Here is a 14,725-nt window from a genome sequence, read left to right on the forward strand (position 1 = left end):
AAATATACCCACTAAAGAGGAATGGGTAGTGAAATTGTGCGAGTACTTGGAGCTCGCAAAGCTGACAGATGCAATAAGAGATAAACCTAAAAAATTGGTGAAAGAATGGGAATGTTTAAATAATTATTTAGGGGACAAGGGCTCAGGAAGAAAGATCTGGCTATGTTTAGAATGATACCGCATAGAGAAATGTTCCCTGATACCAAGATGAGGGATTCCTTTGGAATGCAGATAGAGTTAATTGATAAGAATAATGATCTGTTGAGTTTGACGGAAGTGTACAATAGATGAGCTTTCCTGCTTTGGCTCATCTTCCTTTTTCTTTTTTTTCCTTTTCCTTTTTTTCTTTTCTTTTATCTTTCCCATAGTTGGTTATGTTCTGTGTCATGTACTTCAATAGTTTTTGTAGTTTTTGTAGTTTTTTTTCATTACTATTAAGGAATTTTCCTTTGTAATTTTTGGCTGTTTATATTTATATGTACCTGTTTAAGCAAAATAAAAGCTATAAAAAAAGGAAGTGTCAACTTGGAGAGAAACAGGCACTACACTCTAAAAAGTGTTGCATAATAACCAAATCAGGATGAACACTCCTTCTGTCTAAATCCTTTCTCTTCTTTGAGTTAATTGATGGCCTGAAGGTGTTTCCACTCTTACAGCTCTTACCCCTGGGAGTCTTTTGATGGTTTGTAAGACTTCCACTACAACTGAACCTCTGTCCACTTCCCTAGGACTTATATGGTTTCCCCCCTGTATGAGTTTGTTGATATTTTGTAAGAACTCCACTTGTACTGAAACTCTTTCCACACCATGCATTTAAATGATTTCTCCCCCGTGTGACTCCGTTGATGAAGTCTAAGTTTTCCACTTTCAGTGCAGCTCTTTCCACATTCCATGCATTTAAATGGTTTCTCCCCTGTGTGAGTCCGTTGATGTCTTCTAAGGTGTCCACTCTTAGTGAAGCTCCTTCCGCACTCCATGCATTGAAACGGTTTCTCCTCTGTGTGAGTCCGTTGATGGTTTCTAAGTTGTCCACTTTGACTGAAGCTCTTTCCACACTCCATACAATTAAATGGTTTCTCCCCTGTGTGACTCCGTTGATGGTTTCTAAGTGTTCCACTGTCAGTTAATCTCTTCCCACACTCCATGCATTTAAATGGTTTCTCTCCTGTGTGACTCCATTGATGAATTCTAAGGCGTCCACTGAGACTGAAGCTCTTTCCACACTCCATACAATTAAATGGTTGCTCTCCTGTGTGACTCCGTTGATGGTTTCTAAGTGTTCCACTCTCAGCGAAGCTCTTTCCACATTCCATGCATTTAAATGGTTTCTCCCCTGTGTGAGTCCGTTGATGAATTCTAAGGTCTCCACTTCGACTGAAGCTCTTTCCACACGCCATACATTTAAATGGTTTCTCCCCTGTGTGAGTCCGTTGATGAATTCTAAGGTGTCCACTCTGACTGTAGCTCTTTCCACACTCCAAGCATTTAAATAGTTTCTCCCCTGTGTGAGTCCGTTGATGAAGTCTAAGGTTTCCACTGTCAGTGAAGCTCTTTCCACACTCCATACTTTCAAATAATTTATGTTCTCTTTTCACACTCCATTTATTTAAATGGTTTCTTCGTTAGTTCCATTGGACATGGTCCACCAGAATTCTTTCGATGGGGTGGGGAGAAAATCCTATTTATTTTCTAGGAAGAGAACAAAGGAATATTACACGCATCAATTAACACCTGCTCTTATTTTAACGTCTTTTACAATCTCTCCTGTCCTCCATATGTTCCAAATGTTTAGGAAAGGCAAATGAAATAATTTAAAATAATGGTCATGCATCATCAGCCTTTTATAACCCTTAATTATTGTTAATGAAGCAGCATTATCTTAGAATACAGTTGAACTGTGGGGGTTTACGTTTTATAAAAAGTGGTTTCTCACAGGAAAGGGAGCTGCTCTATGTTCCATCAACCTGGCCACTATTCATCAGGGTCCTAAGTTCATCATGAAGTTCTTCATCCTCTGCACTATAATCCTCCACCCCTTGGGCCACATTTTGTCCCCTTCGACCTCTAGATTTTTATTAATCACTTGCAAAGTCCCTTTGGCCTCAGGAGGTGCATAGTGACCATTTTGGGAGACCCATATATAAGTCTAGTGACAAGGCTTGGTGCTTGTGGTCGGTTGAAGGAGTGCTCAGTTGGAGAATGTTCTTGGGGTTGGACCTCCATCTCTCAGCCTTGCATTATGGAATGGAGAGAGCTGGAGATGCAGAAGGAAAGCAGTTGGAGCCTGACCGCTGGGAAGGCCAGATTGAGACACCCACCCCAATTATGATTTATAATAATTATATGCCCCCGGGTCTCGCACCTGCCTCCTGACACTGGCTTACCTTTGCGGAGATTCCCTGTCCAGGCCTCTCTCACTGTTCTTCCTCTTTTGCCGTGGGTGGCCAAGGGCTTCTAGATATTCTAGCTCTGCTCTAACTGGGAATTATTTATTAAATTTGTATTCCTCTATTCATTTGAAGATCACAAGATAAAAATATGTGTGACACTGAAATAGGTGAGTATTAAAGGTGAATAACACTGAGTGTGGGAAAGAATAGAAAGAAGATGAAACCCATGGTGTGTCCTCCTGAATGTAATATAATAAGAATAAGAATAATGAAGTGTAAAGAAGAAACCAATCTTCAAATCAGTTTCATATTCCCTGGCTGTATTTCTCAGCCATGATTGTGACTCAGAATCTTAGCCACACTTTTTTCTAGAATATCAACTGGATCTCTTTGTAATAGGAGCCAGACATCCCTGGGATTTCATCCAGACATTCCTTTAGTGTGGGCAGCAGCAGCAGCAGCGGAGGAAGGAAGGAAGCAACTTTGGAGGAAAGGATTTCCTTCAGAAGGTCTTTCCCAGCGGCCAGCAGGGTTGATAAACTGCTCAGTGTGAAAGTCTTTTCTGAAGCCCAAAAGACCTGGACAAGAATTGACCAAATCTGGATAACCAGAGGAATGGCTCCCAAGATTCGAAAAGTGAAAATTTGCCCAAAAACCTGCTCCAACCATAACCCTGTGAAAATGGAAATGAAACTAACATTGACTGGTTCCTTCAGATGAAGGATGAATGACACCTTGTTTAGAGACTCAGAAATCATTAAGAAGGCCCAAAAAATTATGAAAGACTATTTCGAGATAAACTTGAAGACCTCTGTGGAAAAAAGAGTAATCTGGGACGCAAGCAAAGCCGTAATGAGAGGGTTCCTGATTCAGCAGAATGCAATAAAAAGGAGAATCCAAGATGAGAAAAAAGAAAAGATTTTGGAGAAAATAAGAGGAGGAGAGAAGAACCTTAGAGCTAAACCAAAGTCGCAAGAGATCTTGAGAGAAATCAAGCTATATCAAGTACAATATATGAAAATGATAAATCAGGATATAGAATGGAAAATTAAACAGATGAGACAAAAGACCTTTGAATCAGCCAATAAATGTGGGAAGCTGCTAGCGTGGCAGCTGAAGAAGAGACAAAAGTTAAACACCGTTACCAATCTTGAAGTGGATGGAAAGAACATCCAGAACCCACAGGAGATTAGAAATTGCTTCCAGAGATATTTTAAACAACTCTATACACAAGGGCCACAGATTGAGACTAAAATTGACCAATTTCTGAAAACCAACGGACTACAAAAAACCTCTCAGGAAAATAAATTACTGTTGAATTATAAAATATCCGAACAAGAGGTGGAAGGTGCCATTCAGAATATGCAATTGGGCAAATCTCCAAGGCCTGATGGGGTTAACCTCCAAATACTATAGAACTTTGAAAGACTATTTAATTCAACCACTAAAGGAGGTTTGCAACGAAATTATGGAGGGGGGGGGGAAGCGCCAGAGTCGTGGAAAGAAGCCTATATCACACTTATACCGAAAACTGAATCTGAAAAGACACAACTTAAGAACTACCGTCCCATATCCCTGCTTAACGTGGATTACAAAATTTTTGCAGACATTCTGGCTAAAAGACTGAAAAAAGTATTAGCAGAGGTGATACATAAAGACCAGGCTGGCTTTCTCCCTGGTAGACATCTATCTGATAATATGAGGAATGTAATTAATATTTTGGAAAAGTTACAAGTGAATATCAATACAAAAGCAGTTTTGATATTCGTAGATGCAGAGAAAGCCTTTGACAATATTTCTTGGAATTTTATGAAGAAAAATCTTCAGGGGATGGGGGTTGGACAAACCTTTGAAAACGGTATAGGTGCGATCTATTCTGAACAAAAGGCTAAACTGATAGTCAATAATGTGGTGACAGAAGAATTTAAAATTGAGAAAGGGACATGACAAGGCTGCCCAATTTCCCCACTGCTCTTTATTTTGGTCCTGGAGGTTTTGCTAAATATGATTAGAAGGGACCACTTGATTCAAGGTATCCAGGTCGGAGTTAAACAATACAAACTTAAAGCTTTTACAGATGACCTAGTATTGACATTACAGGAGCCAGTATCTAGTACTAAGAGGGCCCTAGAACTAATCCAGGAATTTGGTCAAGTGGCAGGTTTTAAATTGAACAAGCTAAAAACCAAGGTTTTGGAGAAAAATTTGACGCTGATTGAGAGAGAGAGGTTTCAGAAGGAGACAGACTTAATATTAGTAAAGAAGGTAAAATACCTGGGGGTGAACATGACTTCTAAGAATGTGAATTTATTCAAAGATGACTATGGGAAATGTTCGTCAGAAGTGAAAAAAGATCTAGAAATTTGGTCGAATTTGAAGCTTTCCTTGCTTGGTCGAATTGCTGTTATTAAGATGAATGTACTGCCAAGAATGCTGTTTTTGTTTCAGTCATTGCAAATTATTGACAAGATGGACTGTTTCAAGAAGTGGCAAAGAGATATATCTAAATTTGTCTGGCAGGGCAAAAAGCCCAGAATAAAATTTAAGATTTTAACAGATGCAAAAGATAGAGGGGGCTTTGCCCTGCCAGACTTAAGACTCTACTATGAATCAGCAGCTTTCTGCTGGTTGAAACATTGGCTGCTTCTTGAAAACACAGACATTTTGGACTTGGAAGGGTATGATAATAACTTTGGTTGGCATGCATATTTATGGTATGACAAGGTAAAAGTCCATAAGGGCTTTAAAAATCATATTGTTAGGAAAGCATTGTACAACGTATGGATACGGTACAAAGATTTATTGGAAAGTAAAACTCCCAGGTGGTTGTCACCAATGGAAGCTAAGGAGGTGAAAAAACTTAATATGGAGTCTAAATGGCCAAAATATTATGAAATTTTAGAATATGATGGTGAAAAGGTTAAACTACAGAGTTATGAGAAATTAAAGCCCAAAGTACGAGATTGGTTGCATTATCATCAGATAAATGAGATATTCAAACAGGACAGGAAAATAGGATTTCAGAAGGAGAGGTCAAAGTTAGAAACAGAATTGCTAGAACCCAATACTAAGAATTTGTCGAGAATGTATAATTTGCTGTTGAAATGGAACACACAGGATGAAACGGTGAAATCAGCTATGATTAAATGGGCACAAGATATCGGTCATGATATTATGTTTGTTGACTGGGAACAGTTATGGACCACTGGTGTTAAATTCACGGCATGTAATGCCTTAAAAGAGAATATAATGAAAATGATCTACAGGTGGTACATGACCCCAGTCAAACTTGCAAAAATTTATCATTTGCCCAATAACAAATGTTGGAAATGTAATGAGACTGAAGGTACTTTCTACCACCTTTGGTGGACCTGCCCGAGGATTAAAGCCTTCTGGGAAATGATCTATAACGAAATTAAGAAAGTCCTTAAGTGGACTTTTCCTAAGAAACCTGAAGCTTTTCTCCTGGGCATGGTTGGCCAGTTGGTAGTGAAGAAGGATAGGACGTTCTTTATGTATGCTACTACAGCAGCAAGAATTCTTTTGGCAAAGTATTGGAAGACGCAAGAACTACCTACTCTGGAAGAATGGCAGATAAAGGTGATCGACTTTATGGGATTGGCAGAGATGACCGGCAGAATCCGTGACCAGGGGAAAGAGACAGTGGAAGAAGATTGGAAGAAATTTAAAATATACCTTTAAAACTGTTGTAAAGTTGAGGAGTGTTAAGATGTCAAGGTGTAAGAAATAGAGAATTACAGCTGTAAATAATAAGTTAAAAAGAACTTAATGAAGGGAATTAAAAATTTATTTGACTGGAGGGTTGCTAAAGAATTGTAAAATAAGGATGCAGTGAAAGGGAGGTATGGGGAAGTCAGGGGAAAGAAGGTATAGAAAATAAGATTATGAAATTATACATGTTTAAATGTTTGTATGTTATTTGTTTTGTGTGTTGTTTGTGTTTAATTATGTGTTCTGAAAATGAATAAATTTTTTAAAAAAATTTGTCTTGCGAGGCACCACTGTATTGTTATTTTTATTTATTTATTTAATCTATTAGTTGTTTTCTCTTGCCCAGGGCAGCCCAAAGTGACTTACAACTAGTAGTTGTTGTTGTTGTTGTTGTTATGTTCCACGGTGATACTCCAAGGCCTTCTTTGTCGTGTTTCCTGTATTTTGGGGGCAGAGAGAAGGCTGTTCGCAGGGCCTGCTTCACCATGAGGGAAACTGAGGCAGCCCCCTCAGGCAGGAGATGCAGGGAGGGGCAAGGAGGGGAGGGAGCTGAGTCCCATTTGGCCAGCCCTGATTTAACCCTTTATCCTCTCATCCAGTGGAAGTTGCTGTCCCATTGCCAGTGTCCCAGACACAATGCAGCCGCCTTGGGAAGTCAGTGGTGCAGGGTGATTTGGGAATGTGTGCAGTTGGTTGGACTGTATCAGGAAGATGTTGGAGATAACGAAGGAAGGAGGAAGTGTGTCGCCCCAGATAAGACTCCCATCCTCCCTGGCCATGGGCCATCCTTGCTTGGGCAGGTGGTACTTTGAGTCCAACCACATCTGTAGGGCCAGAGGTGCCTCAACTCAGTACAGACGGTTCCTCTAGGGCTCAGTGTTACTTGGGAGCTAGTGAAATTGGATCTTAAGGGTTCTTGAGACATTTCCAAGGGATTGTGATTGCTATCCAGACCCTAACACTATAAATCCAAGGTGTCCACACTGAGCAGTTTATCTTTTTTTTTAAAAAATGATATTTTATTCAGTTTTCACAATAAATAAATTATAAGACAATCCATAAAAAACACAAGAAAAAACACAAAAGCACAAAAATGCAAAACAATTAACATAGAAGAAAAGAAGAAAAACAAAAACAAGAAACCCTCTTTTTTCTTTTGTCCACTTTAGTTAACTTATTATCCTGACTTCCTCACGCCTCCCTTTTTTGTATTCCACTTAAAAATTGGTTCAGCAAATTCGTATCCTATTGGTTTTTCCATAGTTATTTTTCCTCACATATTTTAACTTCGAACTTTCATCAAATATCAATTCACTCTTACGTAATCTTTTGCCTTATTACTAGAACCCCTTCATTTCATTTCAATGTCATCAACATTCAAAAATTTTACAATGTTTCTGTAAATAGATTTTAAATTTCCTCCAATCTTCTTCCACCAACTCTTTTCCCTGGTCTCGAATTCTGCCAGTCATTTCCGTCATTTCCATGTAATCCATTACTTGCATCTGCCATTCTTCCAAGGTGGGTAGATCTTGTGTCTTCCAATGCTTTGCGATGAGTATTCTTGCTGCTGCTGTAGCGTACCAAAAAGAAAGTCCTTCTTTGGCACAATTGGCCGACTATGCCCAGGAGAAAGGCCTCTGGTTTCTTCAGGAAAGTATATTTAAATACCTTTTTCATTTCATTATAGATCATTTCCCAGAAGGCCTTAATCCTTGGGCACGTCCACCAAAGGTGAAAGAATGTACCTTCAGTTTCTTTACATTTCCAACATTTATTATCGGGCAAGTGATAAATTTTTGCAAGCTTGACTGGAGTCATGTACCACCTGTACATCATTTTCATAATATTCTTTCTTAGGGCATTACATGCCGTAAATTTAACCCCAGTGGTCCACAATTTAACCCCAGTGGTCCATCTTGTCCAAAATCTGCAATGTCTGAAATAAAAATAACATTCTAGGCAATACATTCATCTTAATGACAGCAATTCGGCCTAACAAGGAAAGTCTCAACCTTGACCATATTTCTAGATCTTTCTTTACTTCCATCCAACATTTTTCATAATTATCCTTAAATAAATTCACATTCTTAGATGTTAAGTTTACCCCCAGGTACTTCACTTTTTTCGTTATTACCAAACCTGTTTCACTCTGAAATCTCTCTCTTTCATCCATTGTTAAATTTTTTTCCAACACTTTCGTTTTCTGTTTGTTCAGTTTAAATCCTGCTACTTGACCAAATATCTCAATTAGTTCTAATACTCTTTTGGTACTAGTGTCTGGCTGTTGCAAAGTTAATACTAGGTCATCTGCAAATGCCCTTAATTTGTAGTGTCTAACTCCGACCTGAACTCCTTTAACCAACTGGTCCCTTCTAATCATGTTTAACAAAACCTCCAGGACTGGTATAAAAAGTAAAGGGGATATTGGGCATCCCTGTCGTGTTCCTTTTTCTATAGGTATTTCTTCCATTACCACATTATTTACAATTAACTTTGTTTTTTGTTTAGAGTATATTGCACCTATACCGTTTTCAAAGCCTTGGCCTACCCCCATCCCTTGGAGATTCTTCTTCATAAAGCTCCAGCAAATATTGTCAAAGGCTTTCTCCGCGTCCACAAAAATTAAAACAGCCTTCCTATTGATGTCCATTTCTAGCAACTCCAAAATGTCTATAATGTTCCTCACATTGTCTGACATATGTCTCCCTGGGAGAAAGCCGGTTTGGTCCTTATGAATCTCCCCTACCAACACTCTCTTTAATCTTTTTGCCAAAATGTCTGCAAAAAATTTGTAATCCACATTAAATAATGATATAGGGCGGTAGTTTTTAACCTGGTTCTTTTCAGTCTCTGTTTTCGGTATAAGTGAGATGAATGCCTCTTTTCACGATTCAGGTGCCTTTTCCCCCTCTAAATTTTCATTACAAACTTCCTTCAATGGTTGTATTAACCATTCCTTTAACGCTTTGTAATATCTGGCGGTCAAGCCATCTGGTCCTGGTGATTTTCCTAATTGCATGTTCTGAATCGCACCCTCTATTTCTTGTTCTGTTATTTTCTCATTTAAAATCATTTTACTTTGTTCTGAAATTTTTGGTAGTCCATATTTTTTAATAAATTCTTCTATTTCTTGTTCATTTACTGGCCCTTGTGCATATAGTTTCCTGAAAAAGCTTTGAAAGCAATTACTTATCTCGTTAGGTTTGTGGATAATCTTTCCATCCATTTCTAAACTCGTCACAGTGTTCAATTTTTGTCTCTTTTTCAGTTGCCATGACAGAAGTTTCCCACATTTGTCTGCTGATTCAAATGTCTTTTGTCTCATTTGTTGTATTTTCCATTCTATCTCTTGATTCACCAATTCCATATATTGCATCTAGTAATACTTTATTTCTCTCAGGATCTCATGAGACTTTGGTTTAGACCTCAGTTTCTTTTCCCCTTCTTTCATTTTTTCCAAAATCTTTTCTTTTCTCTCATTTTGTTTTTTCCTCTTTATAGAGTTCTGTTGAATTAGGAAACCTCGCATCACGGCCTTACTTGCGTCCCAAATTATTCTTTTCTCCACTTCTGTTCTCAAATTTATCTCAAAGTAATCTTTCAGTGTTTTTTGGGCCTTCTTATAAATCTCTTCATCTCTGAATAGGGTGTCATTCATTCTCCATCTAAAGGATCCGGTTGTTGTTAGTTTCATTTCCATCTTTACCGCGTTATGGTCGGAGCAGGTTTTTGGGCAGATTTCTACTTTTTTTGTCCTTGGCACCAGACTACTAGTTATCCAAATTTGGTCAATTCTTGTCCATGTCATTTTTGCTTCAGAGAAAAATGTTCCCTCTCTCTCAAGAGGGTTCTTTGTTCTCCAAATGTCAATCAAGTCCATAGTTTCAGTCATCTCAAAGAAAGTCTTAGGTAATCTCCCATCTTTGGAGATCACTTGTCTTTGTGCTTTGTCCATGTTTGTGGAGACGACTCCATTCATATCTCCCATCATTATTATTTTATAATCTAAATAGTCCATTAAAGTCTCATGCAACTTCTTAAAAAATTCAGCCTTCCCCTCATTTGGTGCATATATTCCAACTATCAAAATTTTTTCTCCTTGGGTTTGTATTTCAATTGCCAGATATCTTCCTTGTTCATCTTTAAATATCATTTTTGGAGCCAATTTTTCTTTTGCATAGATCACCACACCTCTTTTCTTTACTTTATCTGATGAGATAAATTCCTGTCCAAGTCTTTTGTTTATCAACAGTTTTCTATGTATCCTGGCCACATGGGTTTCTTGTAAAAATATTATGTCTAAATCTTCTCTCTTCAAGATATGAAAAACTTGGCGTCTTTTTCGGGGAAGGTTCAAACCGTTACAGTTCCAACTAAGAAGTTGCAGAGCCATTTTGTTACTAAGTACCTGTTCCTCCAACTGCTCCCAACTTTTGTTCTTCCTCCGATGGTGGGATAAGTCCAAATGATAAGTTTGCAATATCTGTCGGTCCTTTTTCTTCTGTCTCTACTGTTCCTTTCTGCAGGTCTTCCAGATATCTCTCCAAAAACTGTTCTTTGTCTTGGATTGTTCTTATTTTAACTTTCCTTCCTTTGAAATTAAAGGACAGTCCTTGTGGAAACTCCCACCTGAAGGGTATGATATTTTTCTTCAGCAGGTTGACCAAGTCTTTATAGAAGGTTCTCACCTCCAGGATATATTTAGGGATATCTTTAAAAATCTGTACTTGACAATTTTGAATCACCAGTGCCTTTTGGTAATGCAGGTTCAGTACTCTATCTCTTTCTTCTTTGGACCTCAATGTAATTAGACAATCCCTTGGCTTCTTTCCTTGTCTCCTGCCCAGCCGAAAAGCTGTTGTTATTTCAAATTCTTCATCTTCCTCGCATTCTTCCTGCCAAAATTCCGAAAAGTTTTCTGTAAGGAATTCCACTAGACTATCTCCCTCATTCTCAGGAACCAATCTTAATTTCAAGTTCTTTTCCTTTCTCTGTAGTTCCCATAGGGACAAGGTTGCATCATGTTCATTCACTTTTTTTGTAATCGGTGCAAGCTTTTCCCTTGTCTCCTCTGCAGTATTTTTTGCACTTTCAGCAATCTTTCGTGTTTCTGAACTTTCTTGGATTAATTTGTTAATAGAGTCTGTATTAGATGAAACACTTGCAGTGTTCAAATCCAATCTTGCTGTCAGTTCTGTCAGTTTTTTTTGAGTTCTCTGTAGACAACTTTGTCAGTGCTTCCAAAGATTGGTTTATTTTAAGCAATGCCTGTGTCATTGATTCCATAGATGCTGTTGTTGCTTTTTCCTGTGCAGCTGGTATTGTGCCTGATATTGAGCCCCTTTTCTTTTGTGCTTGTTTTGTTTTTGCTCTAGTTGCTATCTCTTCTACTGGGCCACTCATATCCTCAAGGTCGTTCTCACAGGAAGCACTTGCCAATGGAAAATCCCACTGTTTCTCTTTCAATGTAACAGTTTCTCATTAAACCCTCTAGAGGGAACATTCAGTTGTATCCAAATAGAAAGAAACATAGAAGCAAAAAAGCATAGAGTAACAAATGAGACGTTCAAAAGTCTATACTGTAAATCCACTCTTTTTTCAATGTAACCAAAAGTTCAACAAGAGTTCCTTTAAAATCCAATAACTTTGTTTCAGATAAAATCCCCCCTTTGTATCCAGTCTAAATTGACAGTTGACTTTCCTGGTGCCTTACTCAGGCAGCCCGACCTGGGGAGTTCGGCGGTGGAAGGTCTTTTTTTTCTCAAGTTAGTTTCAGACAGGTTACTATTGTCCAATTTTTTCTTCCCCCCTTCTCCTGCCGGATGGGGGGAAGTTTAAATCCAATGTCAGGTTTGACAGCTTAAAAGCTATTTCTCTTTTAAAAACAGCTTGCTCTTTCCGTTGCTTTATTTATCATGCAGTTCGGGGAGGCAGACTTCCTTAATTTATGCCTTTCCCGTTTTCAGCCAAATTTCAAAGTTTAACTTTAAATATCCCGTTCAGTCTCTCAATCTTACTCACGGGTGTTCCGATCGAATTTCAGTTTCAGGAAGGAATCGGCGCTCTCCGTTCATGGCGACGCGGCCTCACTCCACGGGCTGGGTTGCGACTCTCAGCACCGCGTTCACACCCGATGCCGCTCCGGAGCCTTTAAAAAGGCTCTTTCGCAGTACCGGGGGGCGCAAAAGGTCCCACCGAGTCTCCTTGTTCGCAGGCTTCTGCGCCTGTGATTTTAGGGGTCCCCCGCTTGCCGTAGCGGGTCAGACCTGAACTCGCGGAGCAGTCCTCCTTCGGAGCTCGAAGCAAGGACCGCCATTAAACGCTGGCGCCGACCGGAAGTCTCTCGCAAGACAAAATTAATCCATTCCATGAGGCTCTTCGTATAGTGGTTTTTTCGTCTTGCGAAGCAAGCCCATTGACAGCTTAGTGGTTTAGTGCTATTAGCGGTTTAGCGGCTTTTAGCGGATCAGCTGATAAGCGGCTTATCAATGGATCAGCTGATAAGCGGCTTAGCGGCTTAGGAAAAGGGGGGGAAGGGGGAAAAACCCGCAGGAATTCACAAGACATTTTTGTCTTGCAAAGCAAGCCCATAGGGAAATTCGTTTTGCGAAGCGCCTCCAAAACGGAGAACCCTTTCGTCTAGCAGGTTTTCCGTCTTGCGAGGCGTTCGTCTTGCGGGGCACCACTGTAATTGAAACTGCATTACAGTGGTACCTCGGGTTAAGTACTCAATTTGTTCCGGAGGTTAAGAAAGTGTTCTTAACATAATGGGGCGTCCTGCTGCTGCCGCGCCGCTAGACCACAATTTCTGTTCTCATCCTGGGTTAGCGTATGTAACCAGAGGTACCACTGTAATAATAATAATAATAATAATAATAATAATAATGCAGGCTCTTGAGGGGGGAACACGGGAACCCACCAATTTCCCTAACAATCTTCCCCATCCCTTAAACCCACAGATTTAAGAGATCTGATATAGTGGGAATAATGAAAACCGGGTGAGAAGGAGTTGGGCCCAGGTGTCTGGGGGGGGCAGCCCTTTAGATGCTTCTGCACAGAAACACAGGCATGTGGGAGAGACTGGAGTTGCCCAGAGAGAAGCCTCAAAGGGGGGGGGATAATAAAGGGGGCTTCCTCTTTCCCCCATGGTTGGACTCGCTCTAACAGCTCCCAACAGCTCCTGATCTGGGACCTGAGGCAGGGCAAGGACTGAGCTTCAGGGGAGGAGAGGGTGGCTGGATCGGGGCTCCTGCTCAGGGATCTCTCCCTGGTCTAGTCCTGGCAGATTCCTGGGCAGGAGGGAGAAGTCAAGGCAGGCGGCCCCCCAGGCCCTCTCTCTTTCTCCAAGATGGCTTCGATCCCTCCCCAGGGATGCTTCCCTTCCTCCCTCCGCCCCCCCCAGGGTCCCCTTTCCCCAGAGGCCCCCCTGGCCGGCTCAGCCTTCCTGCCAAATCTCTCCCCATCCCAGGAGGGAGACGGGGGGGGTCCTCCATCCAGGCCTCTCTCGCCCCCATTAACCCTTCCATGGACTCCCCACTCTCCCCCCAAAGGGGACCCACCAAGCCTAGGATGGCGGCACCCCAGGGTTTCCTGCCAGGGGGTTCAAGTCCCAGCCCTGGGGGGGCCTCCCATTTCTATTGCCCCAAAGGCGCCCAAGGGGGGGGGCAGGGGAGCTGAGCATCTCTTGACAGCTGAGCATCTCCTTGCGCTGCAAAGGAGCTCTTGCAATGCAAACCCTGCCGGTGCTCCCTCTGCAGGAAGCCCCCCCCGCATCCCCCCGCCGCATTTCCCATAGTAAAAGGCAGGAAGGCTGATCTGGGGGGGGGCGTGCAATGCAATCCTTGCGAAAGGAGGGGCCTCGATCTCCAGCCGGATTTCATGCATCGGGGCCTCTGTTGTTGTTGGGGGGGTCTCTGCCCCCTTCCCCTCCCTGCCCTTCGCCCCCCTCCCCGGCCTACAGCTTTACCTCTTTGTCCTCTCTGTCCCTCCCCTTCCATCGCTCGCTCTGCTATTCCGATTTCCTTTCTCGGGGGTCTCCAAGGAGGCGCCCCCTCTGCGTCTGCCCATAGAGCTACGAATAAGAGCCGCCGCCCCCCGGAAGGAGGGTGGGAGCAGGGGAGGCTGGAGCGGAGGGGGGCAAATTGGGCAAGCTCCAGGCACCGGAGTTTTTCCCGGGGGGGGGCGGCTCCTTCCCTGCTGGCAGCTGAAACCAGCTCCTTCTTCCGCATGCAAAGGAGCGGAGCCGCCGCTGATGTGCTTCCCTCCAGCCAAAGCTGCAGAACCCCCCAGCCTGCTCTTGGACAGGGGCGCCCTCGGCAAGGGAGGGGGCAGGTGTAAAGTTGAAATTATTATTATTATTATTATTATTATTATTATGCCAACTGGACAACTTACAGTGCACATAAAAACATCAAACATTTAAAACCTCCTGATACAGGGCTGCCTTCAGACGTCTTCTAAAAGTTGTGTAATTCTTTATCTACTTTTGTAACTTTGCTTCTCACAGTGAGGGAACCACCATCAGACGCTCGGAGGCGACTCGGTGTCCGGGCTGAATGATGGGAGTGGAGACACTCCTTCAGGTTTAGGTCTTTGAAGGT

The 14,725-nt window shown here is 41.6% G+C and overlaps 2 protein-coding genes across 3 annotated transcripts in view; both read right to left on the reverse strand.

The window, feature by feature from the left end:
* The window catches only part of LOC309364772 (uncharacterized protein), a 45,821-nt gene extending 32,892 nt beyond the window's left edge, over positions 1-12,929 (reverse strand). Inside the window, exon 1 of one of the 2 annotated variants that reach the window (XM_081902668.1) lies at positions 12,840-12,929. The gene's annotated coding sequence lies outside the window, so the exon portion shown is untranslated. Of the gene's footprint in view, positions 1-2,121; positions 2,394-12,839 lie in introns of those variants that run through there. The other variant, XM_081902667.1, reaches the window with a different exon arrangement.
* The window catches only part of LOC309364892 (uncharacterized protein), an 86,784-nt gene extending 72,614 nt beyond the window's left edge, over positions 1-14,170 (reverse strand). Inside the window, exon 1 of the mRNA XM_081902873.1 lies at positions 14,092-14,170. Within this exon, the coding sequence (XP_081758999.1) occupies positions 14,092-14,122 (31 nt within the window). The 5' untranslated portion in view covers positions 14,123-14,170. The remainder of the gene's footprint in view (positions 1-14,091) is intronic.
* Positions 14,171-14,725: the final 555 nt, after the last annotated feature.

The sequence above is a fragment of the Podarcis melisellensis genome (genome assembly GCF_964234715.1).
Source record: "Podarcis melisellensis genome assembly, chromosome: 2".
NCBI lineage: Eukaryota > Metazoa > Chordata > Lepidosauria > Squamata > Lacertidae > Podarcis > Podarcis melisellensis.